Genomic DNA, 24137 nt, shown 5'->3' with positions numbered 1-24137 from the left:
ACCTTAGCCTACTTAGCTCCAATGTTGGCTAGCCGAGCTCTCTACTCCATGTAGTCAGATAGGGTTCTTATTGCCATCTCTGGAGCTGCTGGGAATGGGTGTTTTGTTGTGTTTACATGGGCTGCCTGTCCTTCTGTCCATCCCTAGTACTGGGCCCATAATCATGAGAGTAGGAGTGCTACTCTATGATCAGGCCCTCCCTGTCCATAATAATCGGATTCATTATGATCTAAAAGTCAAAACTGATCCTAGATCAGCACTTTTACTCTGTGACGCTTGATAAATGCGGGATCTTACAAGGCGAGTCACTATACTATTCAGGCAGACTTGGCTCTGGGAAAATGTGGCTGCAGTAGTTACAGTACTAACCCACAGTACTGTGTTATGTTATGTAATGTCAGCATCAATATTGATTCTTGTCAATGTTTAAAAAGAGGTCTGTGATTAGGGCTGTTGCGGTGGTCATATTACCGTCACACATCAGTCACGAGTCATGACCACAGTGAAATTCCACGTGACCATTGAGTCAAGATAATCTCCTCTTATGCACTCTGGACATGCGTTGGTAGTACCCAACTCGCTAACAACCATCGGGTTGCTACTGGCCTGGTACTCAGGGCTCTGTTGTCCCTCAATCAGGTCCTAATGACCTGGTACTCAGGGCTCTGTTGTCCCTCCATCAGGTCCTAATGACCTTGTACTCAGGGCTCTGTTGTCCCTCCATCAGGTCCTAATGACCTTGTACTCAGGGCTCTGTTGTCCCTCCATCAGGTCCTAATGACCTTGTACTCAGGGCTCTGTTGTCCCTCCATCAGGTCCTAATGACCTGGTACTCAGGGCTCTGTTGTCCCTCCATCAGGTCCTAATGACCTGGTACTCAGGGCTCTGTTGTCCCTCCATCAGGTTTTATTTAACTAGGCAAGTCAGTTAAGAACAAGTTCTTATTTACAATAACAGCCTACCCCTGACAACGCTGGGCCAATTGTGCGCCACCCTATGGGACTCCTAATCACATCCGGATGTGAGTCAGCCTTGATTCGATTCAGGGACTGTAGTGAGATGCAGTGCCTTAGGTACTGTATATATGTGATGAGATGTATAGACAGTATGTGGATAGAATATTTGGTATATCTGTAGGATATGTACAGCGATAGTCGAATAGGATGGCATTGACTAGAATACAGTATATACATATGAAATGGGTACGTAAACGTTATTAAAGTGACCAGTGTTCAATGACTATGTACATAGGGCAGCACCCTCCTAAGGTACATGGTGGAGTAACTAGCCGGCTAGAAACAGTGACTAAGTTCAGGGCCGGTATCAACGCCGAAACTTGTATATCTGCCTAAGGACCTGCTAATCATTTCGGTAAGGTTCTGCCTACGGCTTAGAATGAAACATAGCCGTAATGCTGAGGCGGCTTTGGCACGCACTACGCTCTTAAGCTCTTGATGGTTGCTAGGCAGTGCTTGTTAACTCTTCAAAACTTTGCAAGGCATGTTACTTCGCCCATCTCTTCGCATAGCCCATCATTTAGTCCACCACTAAGCATGTACTGTTTTCTTAACCACAGCCTGCTGGATCCATAAAGAATTACTGTGGGAATAAATATCACTGAATGGTGAAAATATTGGAATAAAGTAGACTAATGCAATTGAAGGCATGTATCAAATGACTTATACTGAAAGTCATCCAATCCTTGTAATTAAATGTGAAGCAATAGCCTACCTGGTGTGGTCATCTACATGATAATTTCCATACCATTGCGCTGATTTGAGACAAGCGTGGGGACGTCTTGATCAATCAATAAATGTCAGATTTTTGTTTTCCTTGAATCTCTGTTTGGATATTGATTAGGCTCCAATCAAGTTAGGAAAATGTTAGCTAAATCGAGGTGAGTGCTGCTCTTGATCATCTTGTCTAGTTGGCTGATTTCTTAGATTTTTCCATGTTATGTAGGTTAACAAGTGGATTATTTTGCCCTTCAGTCACTTAGTAGCCTTACTCCTGACAAAAAGCCTGTGACTTCACTGACTTGTCTGATAATCAACTGATAATTTTGTTTCACTGAATCTCCGTCTGTATATTTGGTTAATTCTCTGGCTGAGCAAGTGAAGGTGATCATCTATAACTAATCAGATACATTTAGCATGCTATAATGTAGACTAAAGAAAGCGTGTTATTTTGCTTGACTGCAGATAGGCACCTCCAGAAGGTTGTAAAACATGATGAAGGTAAGCAGCCTGTCCCTAACAAAGCGCAGTGAGGAAAGAGATGAAACATGGATCAAAAAAGAGTGGGCCTTGGGCTCTGATTTAAAAATATAGTCATGTGGGGAAAAATATTTGTTGTATTTTCTGTTATATTCCATTTCTGTTTTCACTATCAAAAATGTGTTGACTGTAATCAGGTAGGTAGGTGTGTCTGGTCTGTTTTAATTAACAAAATAACCAACTATTGATTTAATTTGTCTGAACTCAAACTATTCTGCTCTTTTGAAAATGCATGTTATTTGTCTTATAATGTTTCTTAGCACCTGCCTAAACAAATTAATAACGGATTCATTTTTGATGGTGTATATTAAAATAGACGCCCACCCACATCTGCACACCACTACTAACACTAGTCTCTAGCATGCTGGCATGCACACGGGAGGTATGAAAGGTGTATGCAGGCAAGAATGTGGTAAAATAGGCCTGTTTGTAAGGGGGCCATGTAAACATTGGCCAATTTTTTTTTATAGGCAAAATGCCCTAAATCCGGTTGAAGAATATAGCCCAAGGTTGGTGACAATACTAAAGTCATTTTTCTCACACACATACACGCGCCACACGCGCCACATACACACACCACCTCGTTTATCCCCAGAGACTAGCTGTTTGTGTTGAGGAATGTGGTGCAGGCTAGCGTGACAAATTCACAGAGGCCTTTTTAACATTGGGTTGTAGCAGTGATGCAGAACTGTAGAGGAGGAGGCAGAAGCCCTTTCCCATCCCTCTCTTCCCATCTCATCCATTACCCATGAGCCACTCTGCTCTCCCCTTCCCTCCCTCCTCCGCTCTGCGGGGACTTAATGGTGTCCCAGCTGTGAGTGTACACGGGCAGGCCCAGCCGAGTCCACTCTTCTGGAAACACCCCCGAGGACATCCCTCGGTGTCAGAGTGGAAAAGGCAGAGACTGGGAGGATGAAGGCAGAGACTGGGAGGATGAAGGCAGAGACTGGGAGGATGAAGGCAGAGACTGGGAGGATGAAGGCAGAGACTGGGAGGATGAAGGCAGAGACTGGGAGGATGAAGGCAGAGACTGGGAGGATGAAGACAGAGACTGGGAGGATGAAGTTACACAATGAGGTGGAACTGCTCCGTTGGCATTTAGTCTGCCTTGTGATTCATTCATCTTTCCTACATCAACTGTATCCGAACTCCTGGAACATCTTCTCAAGGCAGTGTGTGTAGGTCTTCACTTACCTGTAGTATGTTGTGTTTGGAAAAAGTGCACTTTCTGCTGTCAGAGCACCATGCTAATCAAAGGTTCCTGATCCAGTGCCTATGCATTTCACTGCACCTATCATACTACTATGGCTGACCCTGTAAAACAACACCTATCATACTACTATGTCTGACCCTGTAAAACAACACAATTCACTGCACCTATCATACTACTATGGCTGACCCCGTAAAACAACACATTACACTGCACCTATCATACTACTATGTCTGACCCTGTAAAACAACACAATTCACTGCACCTATCATACTACTATGGCTGACCCCGTAAAACAACACATTACACTGCACCTATCATACTACTATGACTGACCCTGTAAAACAACACCTATCATACTACTATGGCTGACCTTGTAAAACAACACATTTCACTGCACCTATCATACTACTATGGCTCACCCTGTAGAACAACACATTTCTCTGCACCTGTCATACTACTATGGCTCACCCTGTAAAACAACACATTTCACTGCACCTATCATACTACTATGGCTGACCCTGTAAAACAACACATTTCACTGCACCTATCATACTACTATGGCTGACCCTGTAAAACAACACAATTCACTGCACCTATCATACTACTATGACTGACCCTGTAAAACAACACCTATCATACTACTATGACTGACCCTGTAAAACAACACCTATCATACTACTATGACTGACCCTGTAAAACAACACCTATCATACTACTATGACTGACCCTGTAAAACAACACCTATCATACTACTATGGCTGACCCTGTAAAACAACACATTTCACTGCACCTATCATACTACTATGGCTGACCCTGTAAAACAACACATTTCACTGCACCTATCATACTACTATGGCTGACCCTGTAAAACAACACCTATCATACTACTATGACTGACCCTGTAAAACAACCCCTATCATACTACTATGGCTGACCCTGCAAAACAACACCTATCATACTACTATGGCTGACCCTGTAAAACAACACCTATCATACTACTATGGCTGACCCTGTAAAACAACACATTTCACTGCACCTATCATACTACTATGGCTGACCCTGTAAAACAACACCTATCATACTACTATGGCTGACCCTGTAAAACAACACCTATCATACTACTATGGCTGACCCTGTAAAACAACACCTATCATACTACTATGGCTGACCCTGTAAAACAACACCTATCATACTACTATGACTGACCCTGTAAAACAACACCTATCATACTACTATGGCTGACCCTGTAAAACAACACCTATCATACTACTATGACTGACCCTGTAAAACAACACCTATCATACTACTATGACTGACCCTGTAAAACAACACATTACACTGCACCTATCATACTACTATGGCTGACCCTGTAAAACAACACACTTCACTGCACCTATCATGCTACTATGGCTGACCCTGTAAAACAACACCTATCATACTACTATGACTGACCCTGTAAAACAACACCTATCATACTACTATGGCTGACCCTGTAAAACAACACCTATCATACTACTATGTCTGACCCTGTAAAACAACACAATTTACTGCACCTATCATACTACTATGGCTGACCCTGTAAAACAACACATTTCACTGCACCTATCATACTACTATGGCTGACCCTGTAAAACAACACAATTCACTGCACCTATCATACTACTATGGCTGACCCTGTAAAACAACACAATTCACTGCACCTATCATACTACTATGACTGACCCTGTAAAACAACACCTATCATACTACTGACTGACCCTGTAAAACAACACCTATCATACTACTATGGCTGACCCTGTAAAACAACACCTATCATACTACTATGGCTGACCCTGTAAAACAACACCTATCATACTACTATGACTGACCCTGTAAAACAACACCTATCATACTACTATGGCTGACCCTGTAAAACAACACATTTCAATGCACCTATCATACTACTATGGCTGACCCTGTAAAACAACACCTATCATACTACTATGGCTCACCCTGTAGAACAACACATTTCACTGCACCTATCATACTACTATGGCTGACCCTGTAAAACAACACCTATCATACTACTATGGCTGACCCTGTAAAACAACACATTTCACTGCACCTATCATACTACTATGGCTGACCCTGTAAAACAACACCTATCATACTACTATGGCTGACCCTGTAAAACAACACCTATCATACTACTATGGCTGACCCTGTAAAACAACACATTACACTGCACCTATCATACTACTATGACTGACCCTGTAAAACAACACAATTCACTGCACCTATCATACTACTATGGCTGACCCTGTAAAACAACACAATTCACTGCACCTATCATACTACTATGGCTGACCCTGTAAAACAACACCTATCATACTACTATGTCTGACCCTGTAAAACAACACATTTCACTGCACCTATCATACTACTATGGCTGACCCTGTAAAACAACACAATTCACTGCACTTATCATACTACTATGTCTGACCCTGTAAAACAACACAATTCACTGCACCTGTCATACTACTATGGCTGACCCTGTAAAACAACACCTATCATACTACTATGGCTGACCCTGTAAAACAACACATTTCACTGCACCTATCATACTACTATGGCTGACCCTGTAAAACAACACAATTCACTGCACCTATCATACTACTATGGCTGACCCTGTAAAACAACACCTATCATACTACTATGACTGACCCTGTAAAACAACACCTATCATACTACTATGACTGACCCTGTAAAACAACACCTATCATACTACTATGTCTGACCCTGTAAAACAACACCTATCATACTACTATGACTGACCCTGTAAAACAACACCTATCATACTACTATGACTGACCCTGTAAAACAACACCTATCATACTACTATGTCTGACCCTGTAAAACAACACCTATCATACTACTATGTCTGACCCTGTAAAACAACACAATTCACTGCACCTATCATACTACTATGGCTGACCCTGTAAAACAACACCTATCATACTACTATGGCTGACCCTGTAAAACAACACACTTCACTGCACCTATCATACTACTATGGCTGACCCTGTAAAACAACACATTTCACTGCACCTATCATACTACTATGTCTGACCCTGTAAAACAACACACTTCACTGCACCTATCATACTACTATGGCTGACCCTGTAAAACAACACACTTCACTGCACCTATCATACTACTATGGCTGACCCTGTAAAACAACACATTTCACTGCACCTCTGCCCTCATCAGTGGATGCCACTGTCCAATGTAGAGCGCACAGTGCCTGGGGACTGGCCTCTATCCACCTACACACAGATGTTCACCACCTGCAACAGCACAGCATACACAACGCATGTGCACACACATCACAGCACTGCTGTTGGTGCCTAGGAGGAAGACAGACAGCCACGGGGCTTGGCTCTCACATCATATCTCCAAGCTCCTCTCCAACCTGGAACACAGCATGATGTAATACTGCTTAGATAATGTACCCAAACAGAAGGACATGTTTCTCTCTTCTATGTGCAGCAGTGATGATAGAATGTTAAATGCATCTATTCATCTGTCTATTTCATGAGAGAAGTTCTCGCTTTATCAGAGATTTTTAATGTTTGAAATGAACACCAGTGAGGTACTTCTGTACACTGTCTGCAAAATGCCTGAATGAAGTACCCTGTCTGTTACTGGACCTAGAGGCTCTTAGAACTGGCTGTGACTGGACCTAGAGGCTGTTAGAACTGGCTGTGACTGAACCTAGAGGCTGTTAGAACTGGCTGTGACTGGACCTAGAGGCTGTTAGAACTGGCTGTGACTGGACCTAGAGGCTGTTAGAACTGGCTGTGACTGGACCTAGGCTGTTAGAACTGGCTGTGACTGGACCTAGAGGCTGTTAGAACTGGCTGTGACTGAACCTAGAGGCTGTTAGAACTGGCTGTGACTGGACCTAGAGGCTGTTAGAACTGGCTGTGACTGGACCTAGAGGCTGTTAGAACTGGCTGTGACTGGACCTAGGCTGTTAGAACTGGATGTGACTGGACCTAGGCTGTTAGAACTGGCTGTGACTTGACCTAGGCTGTTAGAACTGGCTGTGACTGGACCTTAGTCACTGGCTGTGACTTGACCTAGGCTGTTAGAACTGGCTGTGACTGGACCTTAGTCACTGGCTGTTACTGGACCCAGGCTAGGCTGTTAGAACTGGCTGTGACTGGACCTAGAGGCTAGGCTGTTAGAACTGGCTCTAGGTTTTTAGAACTGGCTGTTACTGGACCTAGGCTAGGCTGTTAGAACTGGCTGTGACTGGACCTAGGCTGTTAGAACTGGCTGTTACTGGACCTAGGCTGGGCTGTTAGAACTGGCTGTTACTGGACCTAGGCTAGGCTGTTAGAACTGGCTCTAGGCTGTTAGAACTGGCGGTGACTGGACCTAGGCTGTTAGAACTGGCTGTTACTGGACCTAGGCTGGGCTGTTAGAACTGGCTCTAGGCTGTTAGAACTGGCGGTGACTGGACCTAGGCTGTTAGAACTGGCTGTTACTGGACCTTGGCTGGGCTGTTAGAACTGGCTCTAGGCTGTTAGAACTGGCTGTTACTGGACCTAGGCTGGGCTGTTAGAACTGGCTCTAGGCTATTAGAACTGTCTGTGACTGGACCTCGTCCACACTGTTCGATTTCTACAGTATACTTTCTGTGTTGATGAGGATTTTTTTTTTAAACCTTTATTTAACTAGGCAAGTCAGTTAAGAACAAATTCTTATTTACAATGACGCCTAGGAACAGTGCCTTGTTCAGGGGCAGAACGATAGAGTTCTTACCTTGCCAGCTCGGGGATTCGATCTAGCAACCTTTCGGTTACTGGCCCAACGCTCTAACAACTAGGCTACCTGCCACCCAACATAATGCTTGATGTCACATATCTATGCCTGTGTTCTCACATTCATCATCAGTCTACCTCTAAAGGCTGTGTACTGTGAGCAGGATTGTAATGTAAACCACTCTCCCGTTGCCTCTTGGGAGAATTTGTCACAGGGTTATTAGTTGCCTCTTTTGCCCAAACAGTCCCATGCTCCCTTGGGGCAGTGTGTATGAGAGCTCAGTGCCGGCTGTTCCCGTCCAGCCTCAGCCTATAAATGGTGGAGGCTATTCATGGAAGCATGCTGCCGCCTTAACATTGCTCTAGACATGAAGTCAGTTAACCCGACAGGAATGAATGAAAGGAGACTGGACTGTGTTATCCATATTGTGGGTCTACACAACGACACAGTCCTGAGAAACTGGGCTGTTAGTTACGCTCGCCATTGCTGTGGCTGCAGCACCTTTTTTGTTCTCCCATATCCTCATCACACCCCACTCCTGCCCCCCCCTCCTCTCTTCCTCCCTACCTCTCCTGCCCCCTCTTCTCTCTCTCTCTCTCTCTGGAGGGCGTTGCTGTGTAAAGGAAACCTATTGACGCTGACCTTTTTATTTCTATAGTAAAACAAGTTACTGATGATGGATGAAACGTAGCACATTGGAGTGAAATGATTTTATTAGTCTGAAATTGTATCCTTGTATGAATAGTGGTGTGTGTTTCTGGCATTGTGTTTTCAGGGAGAATTATCAAGCTATTCACTTTAAAATGATGTTTTACTCTGATGCCTCTGTGGTGGTTTGTGATGGTTTCTTCTCTCTCCCTGTGTGTGTGTGTCTGTGTGTGTGTGTCTGTGTGTGTGTGTCTGTGTGTGTGTGTCTGTGTCTGTGTGTGTCCCAGCTCACCGACTCAGAGTACAGGTGATCCATTATTCACTCTTTTACATGAGAGAAAAGTGAGCAGAAAGGGAGAGTGAGAAAGAGTGGAGAATGCAGACACTGAATCAACTATCCAGCTCTCCATAATGTTAGTTTATTAACTGAATGCCTCTTAGCCCTCTCCTCACTGTGTTCCATTTTCTCTCTCTCTTTTCTCTCCTCCACCACATAGGCCTTCCTTCCCCGTCTCTCCCCAAGATGCAGTGTGTTCCCTTTCAGCAGGGCTGCCTGTCTCATGCTGCTTAATTCAAATAAGGCTGGGAGTGATAATTCCCTTTTCACTCGTCCTCAGTCCTGCCTAGGCAGGCAACCAACAAACCTGTCCGTAGCCATGGCGATGGAAGGGGGGCTGGGGGTAGGGGGGCTTGTTTCCCCTTTCTCGGCTCCCATCTCCCAGCCAAATGGGCTCAGTCCTGGCAATTATCTATTTGTCTCCCACCCCTCCCCCATCAACTCACTCACAGCCCCCCTGTACTCCCCCCCCTGTACCCCCCCATCTCATTAAATGTCCTCACCTAAATTACACTATACAATCCCACCCCCTCCCGCCCTCCCCATTTGAGCACTTCTCACACCAGAATAGTTACCCCTCCCCCTCTATATCACTCAGGGTCATCTCTGTCTGCCTGTCTGAATACACCTCTGTACACACACACACACACACACACACACCAATAAACCCCTACTACAGGTAACATACTGTTTCTCTCTACATACCATTTCATCAAACATGTTGTACGGGGATGGGTGGGTGGTAGGACACAGGGGTAAGAAGAGGGGCGATGGTGGTGATGGGGTTCCATCCTGTTGTGTTTGGATTAACCTGACCCCATCTGGACACTTCCTGTATGGCTGCATCACAAATGCACCATATAGGGCACTACAGGGCCCTTGTTTAAAATAGCATACTACATGGGGAATTGGGGACAGCTTGTGTTTTATAGCTGAATATTGATTTCACCAGATGAGCCCCGTCTCCCCCTACCTTGCCCTCTCTGTAGGAGAGGCATGTAGCCGTGAAATGGGAAATGAGGCATCAAGCATCCCTCCCTCACTCCTCAACAGATGGAGGTGGGGGTGGAGGATTAGGGGGGGAACAGCTATAACTGTAATGCCCTCAATGGTATTACAGAACAGGTGACATCACCACAGTATGTAAACAGACAGACAAGGATAATAATATGTAACAAATCCCACTTTCTGTCTGGGCTTTCTGTCTGGGCTTTCTGTCTGGGCTTTCTGTCTGGGCTTTCTGTCTGGTGTTTCTGTCTGGGCTTTCTGTCTGGGCTTCCTGTCTGGCCTTTCTGTCTGGCGTTTCTGTCTGCGTTCTTGTCCCTTCACCTCTCTCTGAAGAAGGGAGGGATTGAGTGAGGGAGGGAGGGATTGAGTGAGGGAGGGGGGGGGGGGGGGGAGAAATAAGGAGTATGAGGCCTAAATGGAACTGAAGGTGAAAAAGGATCCTATGCAGGGTACTCTACTTTCCTCCCACTCTGACTGTCGTCATCAAAGCTTCAGTCTTTATCTGGATCCTCAGAGGATCTGAGAGTTTTATTGTGTGGTTAATGTACGTATGTATCAGTATGCAAACCGAACAAATGCTAAAGAGATTAAATATAAAATGTCTCTCTCCATCTCCCTCGCTCCTTCTCTCATCTCCCTTGCTCCTCTCTCTCCATCTCCCTCGCTCCCGCTCTCTCTCTCGATTCAATTTAATTGGGCTTTGTTGGCGTGGGAAACGTGTTTACATTGCCAAAGCAAGTGAAATAAACAAAATTGAGAAGACACAAAACATCAACAAAAACTATTTGAATTTAACTGTAAATATTGCATTCAAAAACGTTTAAAAGATCTAGATGTTTGAAGTGTTATTAGCAGCTCTGGTTGTAATATGAATAGTAGATGAAGATATATAAACAGATAAATATAGGTGGTATTTACAATGCTGTTTGTGCTCCGCTGGTTGACATTTTCTCATGGCGGCGGGCCACAAATCTTGATTCTGTGATTGCACCTTGTGGCGTTTTGCAGATATGGGAGTTTATCAATGTTTGATTTGTTTTCAAATTCTGTGGGAAATATGTGTCTCTAATATGGTCATACATTTGTCAGGTGGTTAAGAAGTCCAGTTTGGTTTCCACCTCATTTTGTGGGCAGTGGACACTAACCTGTCTTCTCTTGAGAGCCAGGTCTGCCTATGGTAGCCTCGCTCAATAGTCTGTACATTGTCAAGGAGTTTCTTAATTTTGGGTAGTCACAGTGTTCAGGTATTCTGCCACTGTAGTCTCTGTTTAGGGTCAGAGGTACATTCCAATTTGCGCCGTTTTTTTGGTTGATACTTTCCAGTGTGTCAAATAGTAATCTTTTTGCTTCCTCATAATTTGGTTGGGTCTAATTGTGTTGCTGTCCTGGGGCTATGTGGGGTCTAATTGTGTTGTTGTCCTGGGGCTATGTGGGGTCTGTTTGTGTTGCTGTCCTGGGGCTATGTGGGGTCTGTTTGTGTTGCTGTCCTGGGGCTATGTGGGGTCTGTTTGTGTTGCTGTCCTTGGGCTATGTGGGGTCTAATTGTGTTGTTGTCCTGGGGCTATGTGGGGTCTAATTGTGTTGCTGTCCTGGGGCTATGTGGGGTCTAATTGTGTTGCTGTCCTGGGGCTATGTGGGGTCTAATTGTGTTGTTGTCCTGGGGCTATGTGGGGTCTAATTGTGTTGTTGTCCTGGGGCTATGTGGGGTCTGTTTGTGTTGCTGTCCTGGGGCTATGTGGGGTCTGTTTGTGTTGCTGTCCTGGGGCTACGTGGGGTCTGTTTGTGTTGCTGTCCTGGGGCTATGTGGGGTCTGTTTGTGTTGCTGTCCTGGGGCTATGTGGGGTCTGTTTGTGTTGCTGTCCTGGGGCTATGTGGGGTCTAATTGTGTTGCTGTCCTGGGGCTATGTGGGGTCTGTTTGTGTTGCTGTCCTGGGGCTATGTGGGGTCTGTTTGTGTTGCTGTCCTGGGGCTATGTGGGGTCTAATTGTGTTGCTGTCCTGGGGCTATGTGGGGTCTGTTTGTGTTGCTGTCCTGGGGCTATGTGGGGTCTGTTTGTGTTGCTGTCCTGGGCTATGTGGGGTCTAATTGTGTTGCTGTCCTGGGGCTATGTGGGGTCTGTTTGTGTTGCTGTCCTGGGGCTATGTGGGGTCTGTTTGTGTTTGTGAACAGAGCCCCAGAACTAGCTTGCTGAGGGGACTCTTTTTTTCGAGGTTCATTTCTCTGTAGGTGAGGGCTTTGTGGTGGAATGTGTGGGCATTGCTTCCTTTTAGGTGGTTGTAGAATTTAACAGCTCTTTTCTGGAATTGGTGATTGGTGATTGGACCCCAGCACTCACAGAACCCATACATAGCCCTCTATGGTTGTAACTGATTGAAGCGTTTTTTTGCCAGGTCCTAATTGGGATGTTGACTTTTATGTTCCGTTCAATAGCATAGAAGCCCCTTCTTGCCTTGTCTCTTAGATCGTTCACAGCCTTGTGGAAGTTACCTGTGGTGTTAATGTTTAGGCCGAGGTAGGTATTATTATTTGTGTGCTCTAGGGCACCAGTGTCTAGATAAAATGTGTATTCGTGGTCCTGGGAACTGGACCTTTTTTGGAACACCATTGTTTTTGTCTTACTGAGATTGAAAGTCAGGGCCCAGGTCTGACAGAATCTGTGCAGAAGATCTAGGTGCTGCTGTAGGTTGGGGACAGAAGCACCAGATCACCAGCAAACAGTAGACATTTGATTTCCAAGTCCAGTATGAGGCCGGGTGTTGCAGACTTCTATTGCCCTCGACAATTCATTCATATACATGTTGAAGCAGATGAGGCTCAAGCTGCATCCCTGTCTTACCCCACGGCCCTGAGGAAAGAAATCTGTGTTTATTACACATTTTTTTAACTGCACACTTGTTGTTTGTAGACATGGATTTTAATAATGTAAATGTGGTCTGTCATATGGTGTTTTGGTAGGAAGCCAATTAGACATTAGCTCAGGACATTGTTTTCACTGAGGAAATGTTGAAGTCTGCTGTTAATAAAGGTGCCGGAAGAGATGGCTGCCGTTTGACGGTCCTCTAACAGATTGTGCTATTGTGTATGTTTTTTTGCGTTATTTGTTACTCATTTTGTACATAATGTTTCTGCCACTGTCTCTTATGACCGAAAAGAGCTTCTAGATACCAGGACAGCGATTACTCACCCCGTCCTGGATTTAAACATATTATTTAACTAGTTGGACGCAAAAGATTTACTCCAGACACCAGACAAGGCCATCATCCCCATCATTCACAGGAGAAAGAGACGGAGATATCGGGGACGTAAGGATCCGACAGCGAGTTGGTAATCTGCCTTTACTATCGATCCTATTAGCCAACGTACAATCATTGGATAATCAAATAGACAAACTCTGAGCACGTATATCCTACCAACGAGACATTAAGAACTGTAATATCTTATGTTTCACCGAGTCGTGGCTGAACGATGACATGAATAACATACAGCTGGCGGGTTTTATGCTTTTTTGGCAGGATAGATCAGCTGCCTCTGGTAAGACGAGAGTTTTCATCTATATTATTCATAGCTGTCTATTTACCACCACTAACCGATGCTGGCACTAAGACCGCACTAAATGAGCTGTATATATGGCCATAAGCAAACAGGAAAACACTCATCCAGAGGTGGCGCTCCTAGTTGCTGGGGTCTTTAATGCAGGAAAACTTAAATCTGTTTTACCTCATTTCTACCAGCATGTTAAATTTGCAACCAGAGGAAAATAATTCACCCATTACTCCACACACAGAGATGCGTACAAAGCTCTCCCTCACCCTCCATTTGGCAAATCTGACCATAATTCTATCCTCCTGATTCCTGCTTACAAGTAAAACCTAAAGCAGGAAACACCAGTGACTCGGTCAATAAAAAAGTGGTCAGATGTAGCAGATGCTAAACTACAGGACTGTTTTGCTAGCACAGACTGGAATATGTTCCGGGATTCTTCCGATGGCATTGAGGAGTACACCACATCACTCACTGGCTTCATCAATAAGTGCATTGATGACATTGTCCCCACAGTGACCGTTCGTACATACCCCAACCAGAAGCCATGTATTGCAGGCAACATCCGCACTGAGCTAAAGGCTAGAGCTGCCGCTTTCAAGGAATGGGACTCTGAACCGAAAGCTTATAAGAAATCCAGCTATGCGCTCCGACGAACCATCAAGCAGGCAAATCGTCAATACAGGACTAAGATTAAATCGTACTACACCGGCCCCGACGCTCGAATGTGGCAGGGTTGAAAACTATTACAGACTACAAAGGGAAGAACAGCCGCGAGCTGCCCAGTGACACGAGCCTACCAGATGAGCTAAAATGCTAAATTACTTATATGCTTGCTTTGAGGAAAGTAACACTGAAACATGCGTGAGAGCATCAACTGTTCCGGACGACTGTGATCACACTCTCCGTAGCCGATGTGAGTAAGACCTTTAAACAAGTCAACATTCACAAGGCCGCAGGGCCAGATGGATTACCAGGAATGCGCTGACCAACTGGCAAGTGTCTTCACTGACATTTTCAACCTGTCCCTGACTGAGCCTAAAATACTAACATGTTTCAAGCAGACCACCATAGTCTGCTTGAAGGATTAAATGATTAATTCCAAGTGTATTTGTCACGTGCGCTGAATACAACAGGTGTAGGTAGACCTTACAGTGAAATGCTTACTTACAGGCCCTAACCAATAGTGCAAAAAAGGTATTAGGTGAACAATAGGTAGGTAAAGAAATAAAACAACACAAAAAGACCGGCTATATACAGTAGCGAGGCTATAAAAGTAGCGAGGCTACATACAGACACTGGTTAGTCAGGCTGATTGAGGTAGTATGTACATGTAGATATGGTTAAAGTGACTATGCATGTATGATGAACAGAGAGTAGCAGAAGCGTAAAAAGAGTGGTTGGTGGGTGGTGGGACACATTGCAGATTGCCCGGTTAGCCAATGTGCGGGAGCACTTGTTGGTCGGCCCAATTGAGGAAGTATGTACATGAATGTATTGTTAAAGTGACTATGCATATATGATAAACAGAGAGTAGCAGCAGCATAAAAATAGGTGTTTGGGGGGCACACAATGCAAATAGTCAGAGTAGCCTTTTGATTACCTGTTCAGGAGTCTTATGGCTTGGGGGTAAAACAAAGCTACCCATAGCACTTACTTCTGTAGTCATGAAGTGCTTCGAAAGCCTGATCATGGCCCACATCAACACCATTATCCCAGAAACCCCAGACCCACTCAATATGCATACTGCCCCAATGGATCCACAGATGATGCAATCTATATTGCACTCTGCACTGCCCTTTCCCACCTGGACAAAAGGAACATCTATGTGAGAATGCTATTCATTGACTACACCTCAGCGTTTCACACCATAGTGCCCTCAAAGCTCATCACTAAGCTAAGGACCCTGAGTCTAAACCGACAACGATGAGACCGCCTATAGGGAGGAGGTCAGAGACCTGGCCGTGTGGTGACAGGACAACAACTTTTCCCTCATCGTGATCAAGACCAAGCAGATGATTGTGGACTACAGGAAAAGGAGGACCAAGCACACCCCCATTCTCATCAACGGGGCTGTAGTCGAGCAGGTTGAGAGCTTCAAGTTCCTTGGTGTCCACATCAACAACAAACTATCATGGTCCAAACACACCAGTTGTGACAGTTGTGAAGAGGGAACGACAAAGCCTATTCCCCCTAAGAGACTGAAAAGATTTGGCACTGCTCAGCCTCCGACCGCAAGGCAGTACAGAGGGTAGTGAGTACTGCCCAGTACATCACAGGGGCCCAGCTTCCTGCCATCCAGGACCTCTATATCAGGCGGTGTCAGAGGAAGGCCCTAAAAATTGTCAAAGACTCCAGCCACACTAGTCATAGACTGTTCTCTCTTCTACCGCACGGCAAGCGGTACCGGAGTGCCAAGTCTAGATCCAAAAGGCTTCCTAACAGCTTCTACCCCAAGCTATAGACTCCTCAGCAGCTAATCAAATGGCTACCCAGACTATTTGCATTGCCCCCACCCACCCTCTTTTACCCTGCTGCTCCTCTCTGTTTTATTTCTATGCATTATCTACCTATATGTACATACTACCTCAATTACCTCGACATTCACTCTGTACGGGTACCCCCTGTATATAGCCTCGCTATTGTTATTTTACTGCTGCGGTTTAATCATTTGTACATATTATTTTTTTACTTAGCTATTTAAAAAAAAATGTAAACATATTTTTCTTAACTGCACTGTTGGTTAAGGGCTTGTAAGTAAGCATTTCACTGCATTCGATGACAAATCAAATTGTATTTATTTTGATTGTGCTGTAGTGGGTTTTTCAGAGATTGCTCTTAACGCAGATTCCACTAATTACTGGGGTTATTGTCTCCACGTTTGTGTATTTGGGTGATCAGTCCTTCTTTCCAAATATGGGGAGGATGCCAGAGCTGAGGATGACCTTTAAGTATATAAAATTGGAGTTTGTGGTCTGTATGTTTCATCATTTCATTTAGGATACAATACCATTTAGGTTGGAGGGTTTATATTTTCAGTGTAATTGGAGAATCCAGTGGGTTCTGGTAAACTTTAATAGCGATTCTAACATTTGTAGTTGATCATGTAGATGTTTTTGCTGGTGCTCTTTGTTATAGAGCCGAACATATTTCAAAAGTGGTTTATCCATCTCCATTTTGGATAGGTAGCTCTTCATGTTTGTTTCACAGAAGTGATTTGATTCTATGGATTCTTTAATCACATTGAGCTGTTTTCTTTTTTTCTTAGTGATGTTATTTTGCTGTGATCTGATAGGGGTGTCAGTGGGCTGACTGTGAACGCTCTGAGAGACTCTGGGTTGAGGTCAGTGATAAAGTCATCTACAGCACTACTGCCAAGGGATGAGCTGTCGGTGTACCTACCGTAAGAGTCCCTCAAAGCCAGGGTTGGGTAGGTTACTTTCTATATGTAATCCGTTACTAGTAACCTGTCCACATTTTTTTATCAGTAATGTAATTTTTGGATTACCCAAACTCAGTAACTTAATCTGATTTAGATTCAGTGATTTGTAGATTACTTTCCCCTTAATTTAAGAGGCATTAGATGAAGAGAAAAATGTCTGTTACCAATTGAACCACATCCATTACAGGATAAATCAATGTTAAAGTTTACATAGCTGGCCATATATGGATGTTACATTTTACTTTATGGGTTGGTTATGTAAGTTTCTTCTAACCCATCGCTTTCTACTACATATAATAATATGATTAACTTATATCTTTACATTAAAAACCAAAGTCTATCAGAATTCCAGTCATTCCAATAAATGTTATACCCCTTGATCTAAAAGAATAGGACTTGGAAATATGGAAGTATAGATTAGGCAAATTGTTTTACCCGAGCATAACCCAAAACTAAGGATTTATTAGACAGCCCTACTCTGTTTATGATTTTGTTGTCATGGATGACTGATTTGGCCCATTAATATGAGTTGAAAAGAAATGCAGGGCTCATGGAATGGCATGCTTTGAGCACTACTGAAAAGTGGCTTATATTTTGGGTTCTCTTGGAGTGTGGCAGTTGAACTAAGCTCATGAGGCATTTATAAGTTATATTTAAGTAATAGTGTATGAGGCGGTGTAGTATATGGCCAATATACCACAGCTAAGGGCTGTAATTATGCATAACACAATGAGGGGTGCCTGCGTACAGCCCTTAGCTATGGTATATTGGCCATATGTCACTATTCCCAGATGTTCCTTATTGCTGGCTACCAACATAATTAGAGCAGTAAAAATAAATGTTTTGTCATACCCATGGTATACGGTCTGATTTACCATGGCTGTCAGCCAATCAGCATTCAGGGCTCGAACCAACAAGTTTATAATCTTCAATAATCAATGGATATATATATATACAGTGCCTTGCGAAAGTATTCGGCCCCCTTGAACTTTGTGACCTTTTGCCACATTTCAGGCTTCAAACATAAAGATATAAAACTGTATTTTTTTGTGAAGAATCAACAACAAGTGGGACACAATCATGAAGTGGAACGACATTTATTGGATATTTCAAACTTTTTTAACAAATCAAAAACTGAAAAATTGGGTGTGCAAAATTATTCAGCCCCTTTACTTTCAGTGCAGCAAACTCTCTCCAGAAGTTCAGTGAGGATCTCTGAATGATCCAATGTTGACCTAAATGACTAATGATGATAAATACAATCCACCTGTGTGTAATCAAGTCTCCGTATAAATGTACCTGCACTGTGATAGTCTCAGAGGTCCGTCAAAAGTGCAGAGAGCATCATGAAGAACAAGGAACACACCAGGCAGGTCCGAGATACTGTTGTGAAGAAGTTTAAAGCCGGATTTGGATACAAAAAGATTTCCCAAGCTTTAAACATCCCAAGGAGCACTGTGCAAGCGATAATATTGAAATGGAAGGAGTATCAGACCACTGCAAATCTACCAAGACCTGGCCGTCCCTCTAAACTTTCAGCTCATACAAGGAGAAGACTGATCAGAGATGCAGCCAAGAGGCCCATGATCACTCTGGATGAACTGCAGAGATCTACAGCTGAGGTGGGAGACTCTGTCCATAGGACAACAATCAGTCGTATATTGCACAAATCTGGCCTTTATGGAAGAGTGGCAAGAAGAAAGCCATTTCTTAAAGATATCCATAAAAAGTGTCGTTTAAAGTTTGCCACAAGCCACCTGGGAGACACACCAAACATGTGGAAGAAGGTGCTCTGGTCAGATGAAACCAAAATTGAACTTTTTGGCAACAATGCAAAACGTTATGTTTGGCGTAAAAGCAACACATCTGAACACACCATCCCCACTGTCAAACATGGTGGTGGCAGCATCATGGTTTGGGCCTGCTTTTCTTCAGCAGGGACAGGGAAGATGGTTAAAATTGATGGGAAGATGGGTGGAGCCAAATACAGGACCATTCTGGAAGAAAACCTGATGGAGTCTGCAAAAGACCTGAGACTGGGACGGATATTTGTCTTCCAACAAGACAATGATCCAAAACATAAAGCAAAATCTACAATGGAATGGTTAAAAAATAAACATATCCAGGTGTTAGAATGGCCAAGTCAAAGTCCAGACCTGAATCCAATCGAGAATCTGTGGAAAGAACTGAAAACTGCTGTTCACAAATGCTCTCCATCCAAACTCACTGAGCTCGAGCTGTTTTGCAAGGAGGAATGGGAAAAAAATTCAGTCTCTCGATGTGTAAAACTGATAGAGACATACCCCAAGCGACTTACAGCTGTAATCGCAGCAAAAGGTGGCACTACAAAGTATTAACTTAAGGGGGCTGAGTAATTTTGCACGCCCAATTTTTCAGATTTTGATTTGTTAAAAAAGTTTGAAATATCCAATAAATGTCGTTCCACTTCATGATTGTGTCCCACTTGTTGTTAATTCTTCACAAAAAAATACAGTTTTATATCTTTATGTTTGAAACCTGAAATGTGGCAAAAGGTCTCAAAGTTCAAGGGGGCCGAATACTTTCGCAAGGCACTGTATATGTGTGTGTGTGTGTGTGTGTGTGTGTGTGTGTGATATATATATATATATATATATATTTTTATATATATTTATATATTTATATATATATATATTTATATATATATATAATATATATATATTTATATATATATATATTTATATTACTTTATTATTATTATTAATTATTACATATTTATATATGTCCTGATTTTAAAAGTAATCCACAAAGTATTCATTATAGTTTTTCAAAAGTATCTGTAATATGATTACAATATTTTTGCTGGTAACTTAACAGATTACAGTTACCGATGTATTATTGGTAACTGTAATTACATGTAATCCGTTAATCCCCAACCTTGCACAAAGCACTGTACAGACCCAGTGTGCGACAGAACTGCAGGAACAGTTCTGTCGTAGTTTGTCATAGTTGTGTGTAGGGGGGCATATTTGGGAGGGAATGTTGTCACCTCCAGGTAGGCGTTTGTCCCCCTTTGTGCTGAGAATGTTGGGTTCCTGTCCAGTTCTGGCATTTAGGTCACCACAGGCTAGTATATGTCCCTGGGTCTGGAAATGATTGAGCTCCCCCTCTAGGATGGATACACCTGATACTCTCTCTCCATATCCCCCTCTCTCCATATCCCCCTCTCTCCATATCCCCCTCTCTCCATATCCCCCTCTCTCTATATCCCCCTCTCTCTATATCCCCCTCTCTCCATCGCTCTCTCTCTCCATCTCTCCCTGTAGTCATTAATCTTCCTGGCCTGTATGGTGGCTGCAGGGCTGGGCCTGAACCTGCTCTGCCTGGCCATTTACCTGAGCTGCCTGTGCTGCTGTCGGAAAGACGACGAGGAGGAGGAGAGCAAGAGCCTCAACTCCTGCTGTGTCACCTGGTCCGCCGTCACCGCCGGACTCCTCAGCTGGTGAGGAACAATTACTAACCTACTGTGTGTTTACAGTCTCTTCTCTCTGTTCTGGGACTAGGACGCTGGCTCATAGTCCTCATGTCTCTTTCTGGGACTAGGACGCTGGCTCATAGTCCTCATGTCTCTTTCTGGGACTAGGACGCTGGCTCATAGTCCTCATGTCTCTTTCTGGGACTAGGACGCTGGCTCATAGTCCTTATGTCTCTTTCTGGGACTAGGACGCTGGCTCATAGTCCTCATGTCTCTTTCTGGGACTAGGACGCTGGCTCATAGTCCTCATGTCTCTTTCTGGGACTAGGACGCTGGCTCATAGTCCTCATGTCTCTTTCTGGGACTAGGACGCTGGCTCATAGTCCTGATCTCCACAGGCATAATTGCAGTAGGCGGCCGCAGCACTCCAAATGTTTAATAAAAGACAAGAAAGAAGTCACCTTACTTTTTGCCTTCGTAGTGTTTCTCGAGATAGCTCTTGAATGAAAGTAAACCTCACAACTGTGCTGTTTACCCCCTTTGTTTCCCCTCATCATTAATTGATGTTATTATATATCAAGAGAAGTTCAAATGACATTAGCTGAGTGAATACCCTTTGATCAAAGGAGCCAAACTCAAATTTACTTCAAAGGAAAGCTGTTGTTTTTTACTACTTCACTCTCTCTTTGTGGTAAAACTTGACAGACATTAATCATCTAATAGAATTTGTCAGCCAATAGGGCCTGCGGGGAATCCCTTGGCATTGTGCGTAACATCATTTGATCTGTACTGATAAGATGTCCCAAATGGCACCATTGGCACCCTATTCCCTATTTAGAACACTACTTTTGACTGGGATTTATAGGGCTCTGGTCAAAAGTAGTGCATTATGTAGGGAATAAGGTGTCATTTGGGATTCAGCCGAGATGGTCGTCCACACAAAGTGCCCTAATTTAATCTATTTGGAGGAGTGCAAACTTGTGTCCTTCATCTTGTGACAGTCATCATCTCAACCCAGTGCTCTGCTCTTATTGAGTTATGCTGGCCACTGGCATTCCCTCTCGTCAGCCATCACACACTTATGTCTGCCATCCTCCTCGTTGTAGGGTTAAGTGCAGTAGTGAGATCGCTGTTTCCCAAAAGAGACATTACTGTAGGTGTTGCCATGTGTTTTTTTTAAAGGATGGGCCCCTCTCTTAAAGGCCCTCGAATCCATGTGCTCTTCGTAAAGGATGGACCCTATCTCTTAAAGGCCCTAGGATCCATGTTTACAGGGATGGTCGACCAGTCACTGGGACAACAATGCAACTTGGGATGAGGGTAGGTTTTAGCTGGTGGGATATTGGAGGGTAATTGGAAGTTTACTTAGTTGCAGCTACAGAGGACCGAGCACGCCCCCATTCTCATCGACGGGGCTGTAGTGGAGCAGGTTGAGTGCTTCAAGTTCCTTGGTGTCCACATCACCAACAAACTAACATGGTCCAAGCACACCAAGACAGTCGTGAAGTGGGCATGACAAAACCTATTCCCCCTCAGGAGACTGGGAAAGATTTGGCATGGGTCCTCAGATCCTCAAAAGGTTCTACAGCTGCACCATCGAGAGCATCCTGACTGGTTGCTTCACTGCCTGGTATGGCGACTGCTCGGCCTCCGACTGCAAGGCACTACAGAGGGTAGTGCGTATGGCCCAGTACATCACCGGGGGCCAAGCTTCCTGCCATCCAGGACCTCTATACCAGGGTGTCAGAGGAAGTCCCTAAAAATTGTCAAAGACTCCAGCCACCCTAGACATAGACTGTTCTCTCTGCTACCGCACAGCAAGCGGTACCGGAGTGCAAAGTCTAGGTCCAAGAGGCTTCTAAACAGCTTCTACCCCCAAGCCATAAGACTCCTGAACAGCTAATCAAATGGCTACCTAGACTAGTTGTATTGCCCCCACCCCCCCCCCCCCCCCCCCCCTTATGATACAGCTATATGGACACTCACTTATCATGACACTTCTTAATGGTAAGTTTACAAACATATATTGTGGTAAGTATAATCAAACCTTGTATCTCATTTTGGTAAGTGGTGAAATAAGTATAGCTAGTTCTAATTGTAATGGCTTATCAGATAATAAGAAAAGAGGATCAGTCTTTACCTGGCTAAAAAAGAAGGATTATAATATCTATTGTTTACAGGAAATATACTATTCCCATGGGCAAGAAAGTCAAAAGGGGTGGTGATATTAATGAACAATCATTTTGATCCCAATGTGCAATCTGTTCAAACAGATCAGCAAGGAAGGTGTATCATTTTACATATGCTACTGGACCTTAAACACATCTGGCTCATTAATCTACAGTACCAGTCAAAAGTTTGGACTCACCTACTCATTCCAGGGTTTATCTTTATTTTTACTATTTTCTACATTGTAGAATAATAGTGAAGACATCAAAACTATAAATAACACATATGGAATCATGTAGTAACCAAAAAAGTGTTAAACAAATCCAGATATATTTTGATTTGTTGAACACTTTTTTGGTTACTACGTGATTCCATAGGTGTTATTTCATGGTGTGTAACTTTTTACTGGTACTGTATACAAAACAATACATGGGGGGATTGGAAATGATGCAGACAATTGCATTGATGGAAGCCACAATCTGGAATATTAAATCTGATCTTCGCCCCAAAAAATGTAAACTTACTTAACCCTTTTAGTTCTCTGCTGTAGGCGATTGCACAGAGACACCGGCACAATAATGAATCTCCTTGAGTCAAGGAGTTATACCCTAACAGTTAGTTATACCCTAATTGTACATGTTTAAGTGTCTTGTCAGCCACATTGTCAGTGTTTTCTCTCTGCTCAGATATCCAGCTGTGTCTCATCAACTGTACTTTAGTCAGAAGACTGAGTTAAAAGACACTTAAATGTTCATTAAGTTTGACTATATTATTTAAGAGTGGAAATGGAGAGTGGGTCAACTGTACAACTGCCACTCGTTTTAACAATTTATGAAGTGGAATTATTTTGGGAGGTTCATGAAAGCCATAACCCCTGGCCTGCACAAGGTTGGATAAGTGCCTTTAAACTCTTGAGTCCCAACAGTGTTGTCCCAAAGGAATCATTTTTACCCAAAAGGCTGAATATGTTGGTTTTGCTCATAAGACTTATTACGTTCTCCTTTTCAACATCAAAAAGACTGTCACAACAGATATCAATGAAGACATGACGACTTTTTCTGAACTCCACGAAAGGAAATTTGACTTCAGTTAGTCTTCTTTATAATATCGTCCGCTTAAACGTATTACACAAGGGTGTTTTTTTTGTTCTGCATCCTCCTCTCTGATTCGCTGAGCATTTCTTCCCAAATGAGACAAAAACGTGTGCGTCCCAAACAGCAATTGAGCCATCTGTTGTTGTA

At 43.6% G+C, this 24137-nt stretch overlaps 1 protein-coding gene across 4 annotated transcripts in view; it reads left to right on the top strand.

Annotated features, from left to right (window-relative positions):
- Positions 1 to 24137, top strand: part of LOC110502951 (protein tweety homolog 2-like) — a 151203-nt gene that overhangs the window by 20121 nt on the left and 106945 nt on the right. For all 4 annotated transcript variants that reach the window (XR_005039240.1, XR_005039239.1, XM_036960751.1 and 1 more), the window contains exon 2: positions 20579 to 20754. Coding sequence is in view for 2 of the 4 variants with exons in the window: in XM_036960751.1 (XP_036816646.1) it covers positions 20579 to 20754 (176 nt within the window). In the remaining 2 variants the exon portion in view is untranslated. The remainder of the gene's footprint in view (positions 1 to 20578; positions 20755 to 24137) is intronic.

Source organism: Oncorhynchus mykiss, chromosome 23, assembly GCF_013265735.2.
Source record: "Oncorhynchus mykiss isolate Arlee chromosome 23, USDA_OmykA_1.1, whole genome shotgun sequence".
NCBI classification, from domain to species: Eukaryota; Metazoa; Chordata; class Actinopteri; order Salmoniformes; family Salmonidae; genus Oncorhynchus; species Oncorhynchus mykiss.
Note: the sequence above shows the minus strand (reverse complement) of the source record. Positions and strands in the feature narration are given on the sequence as shown.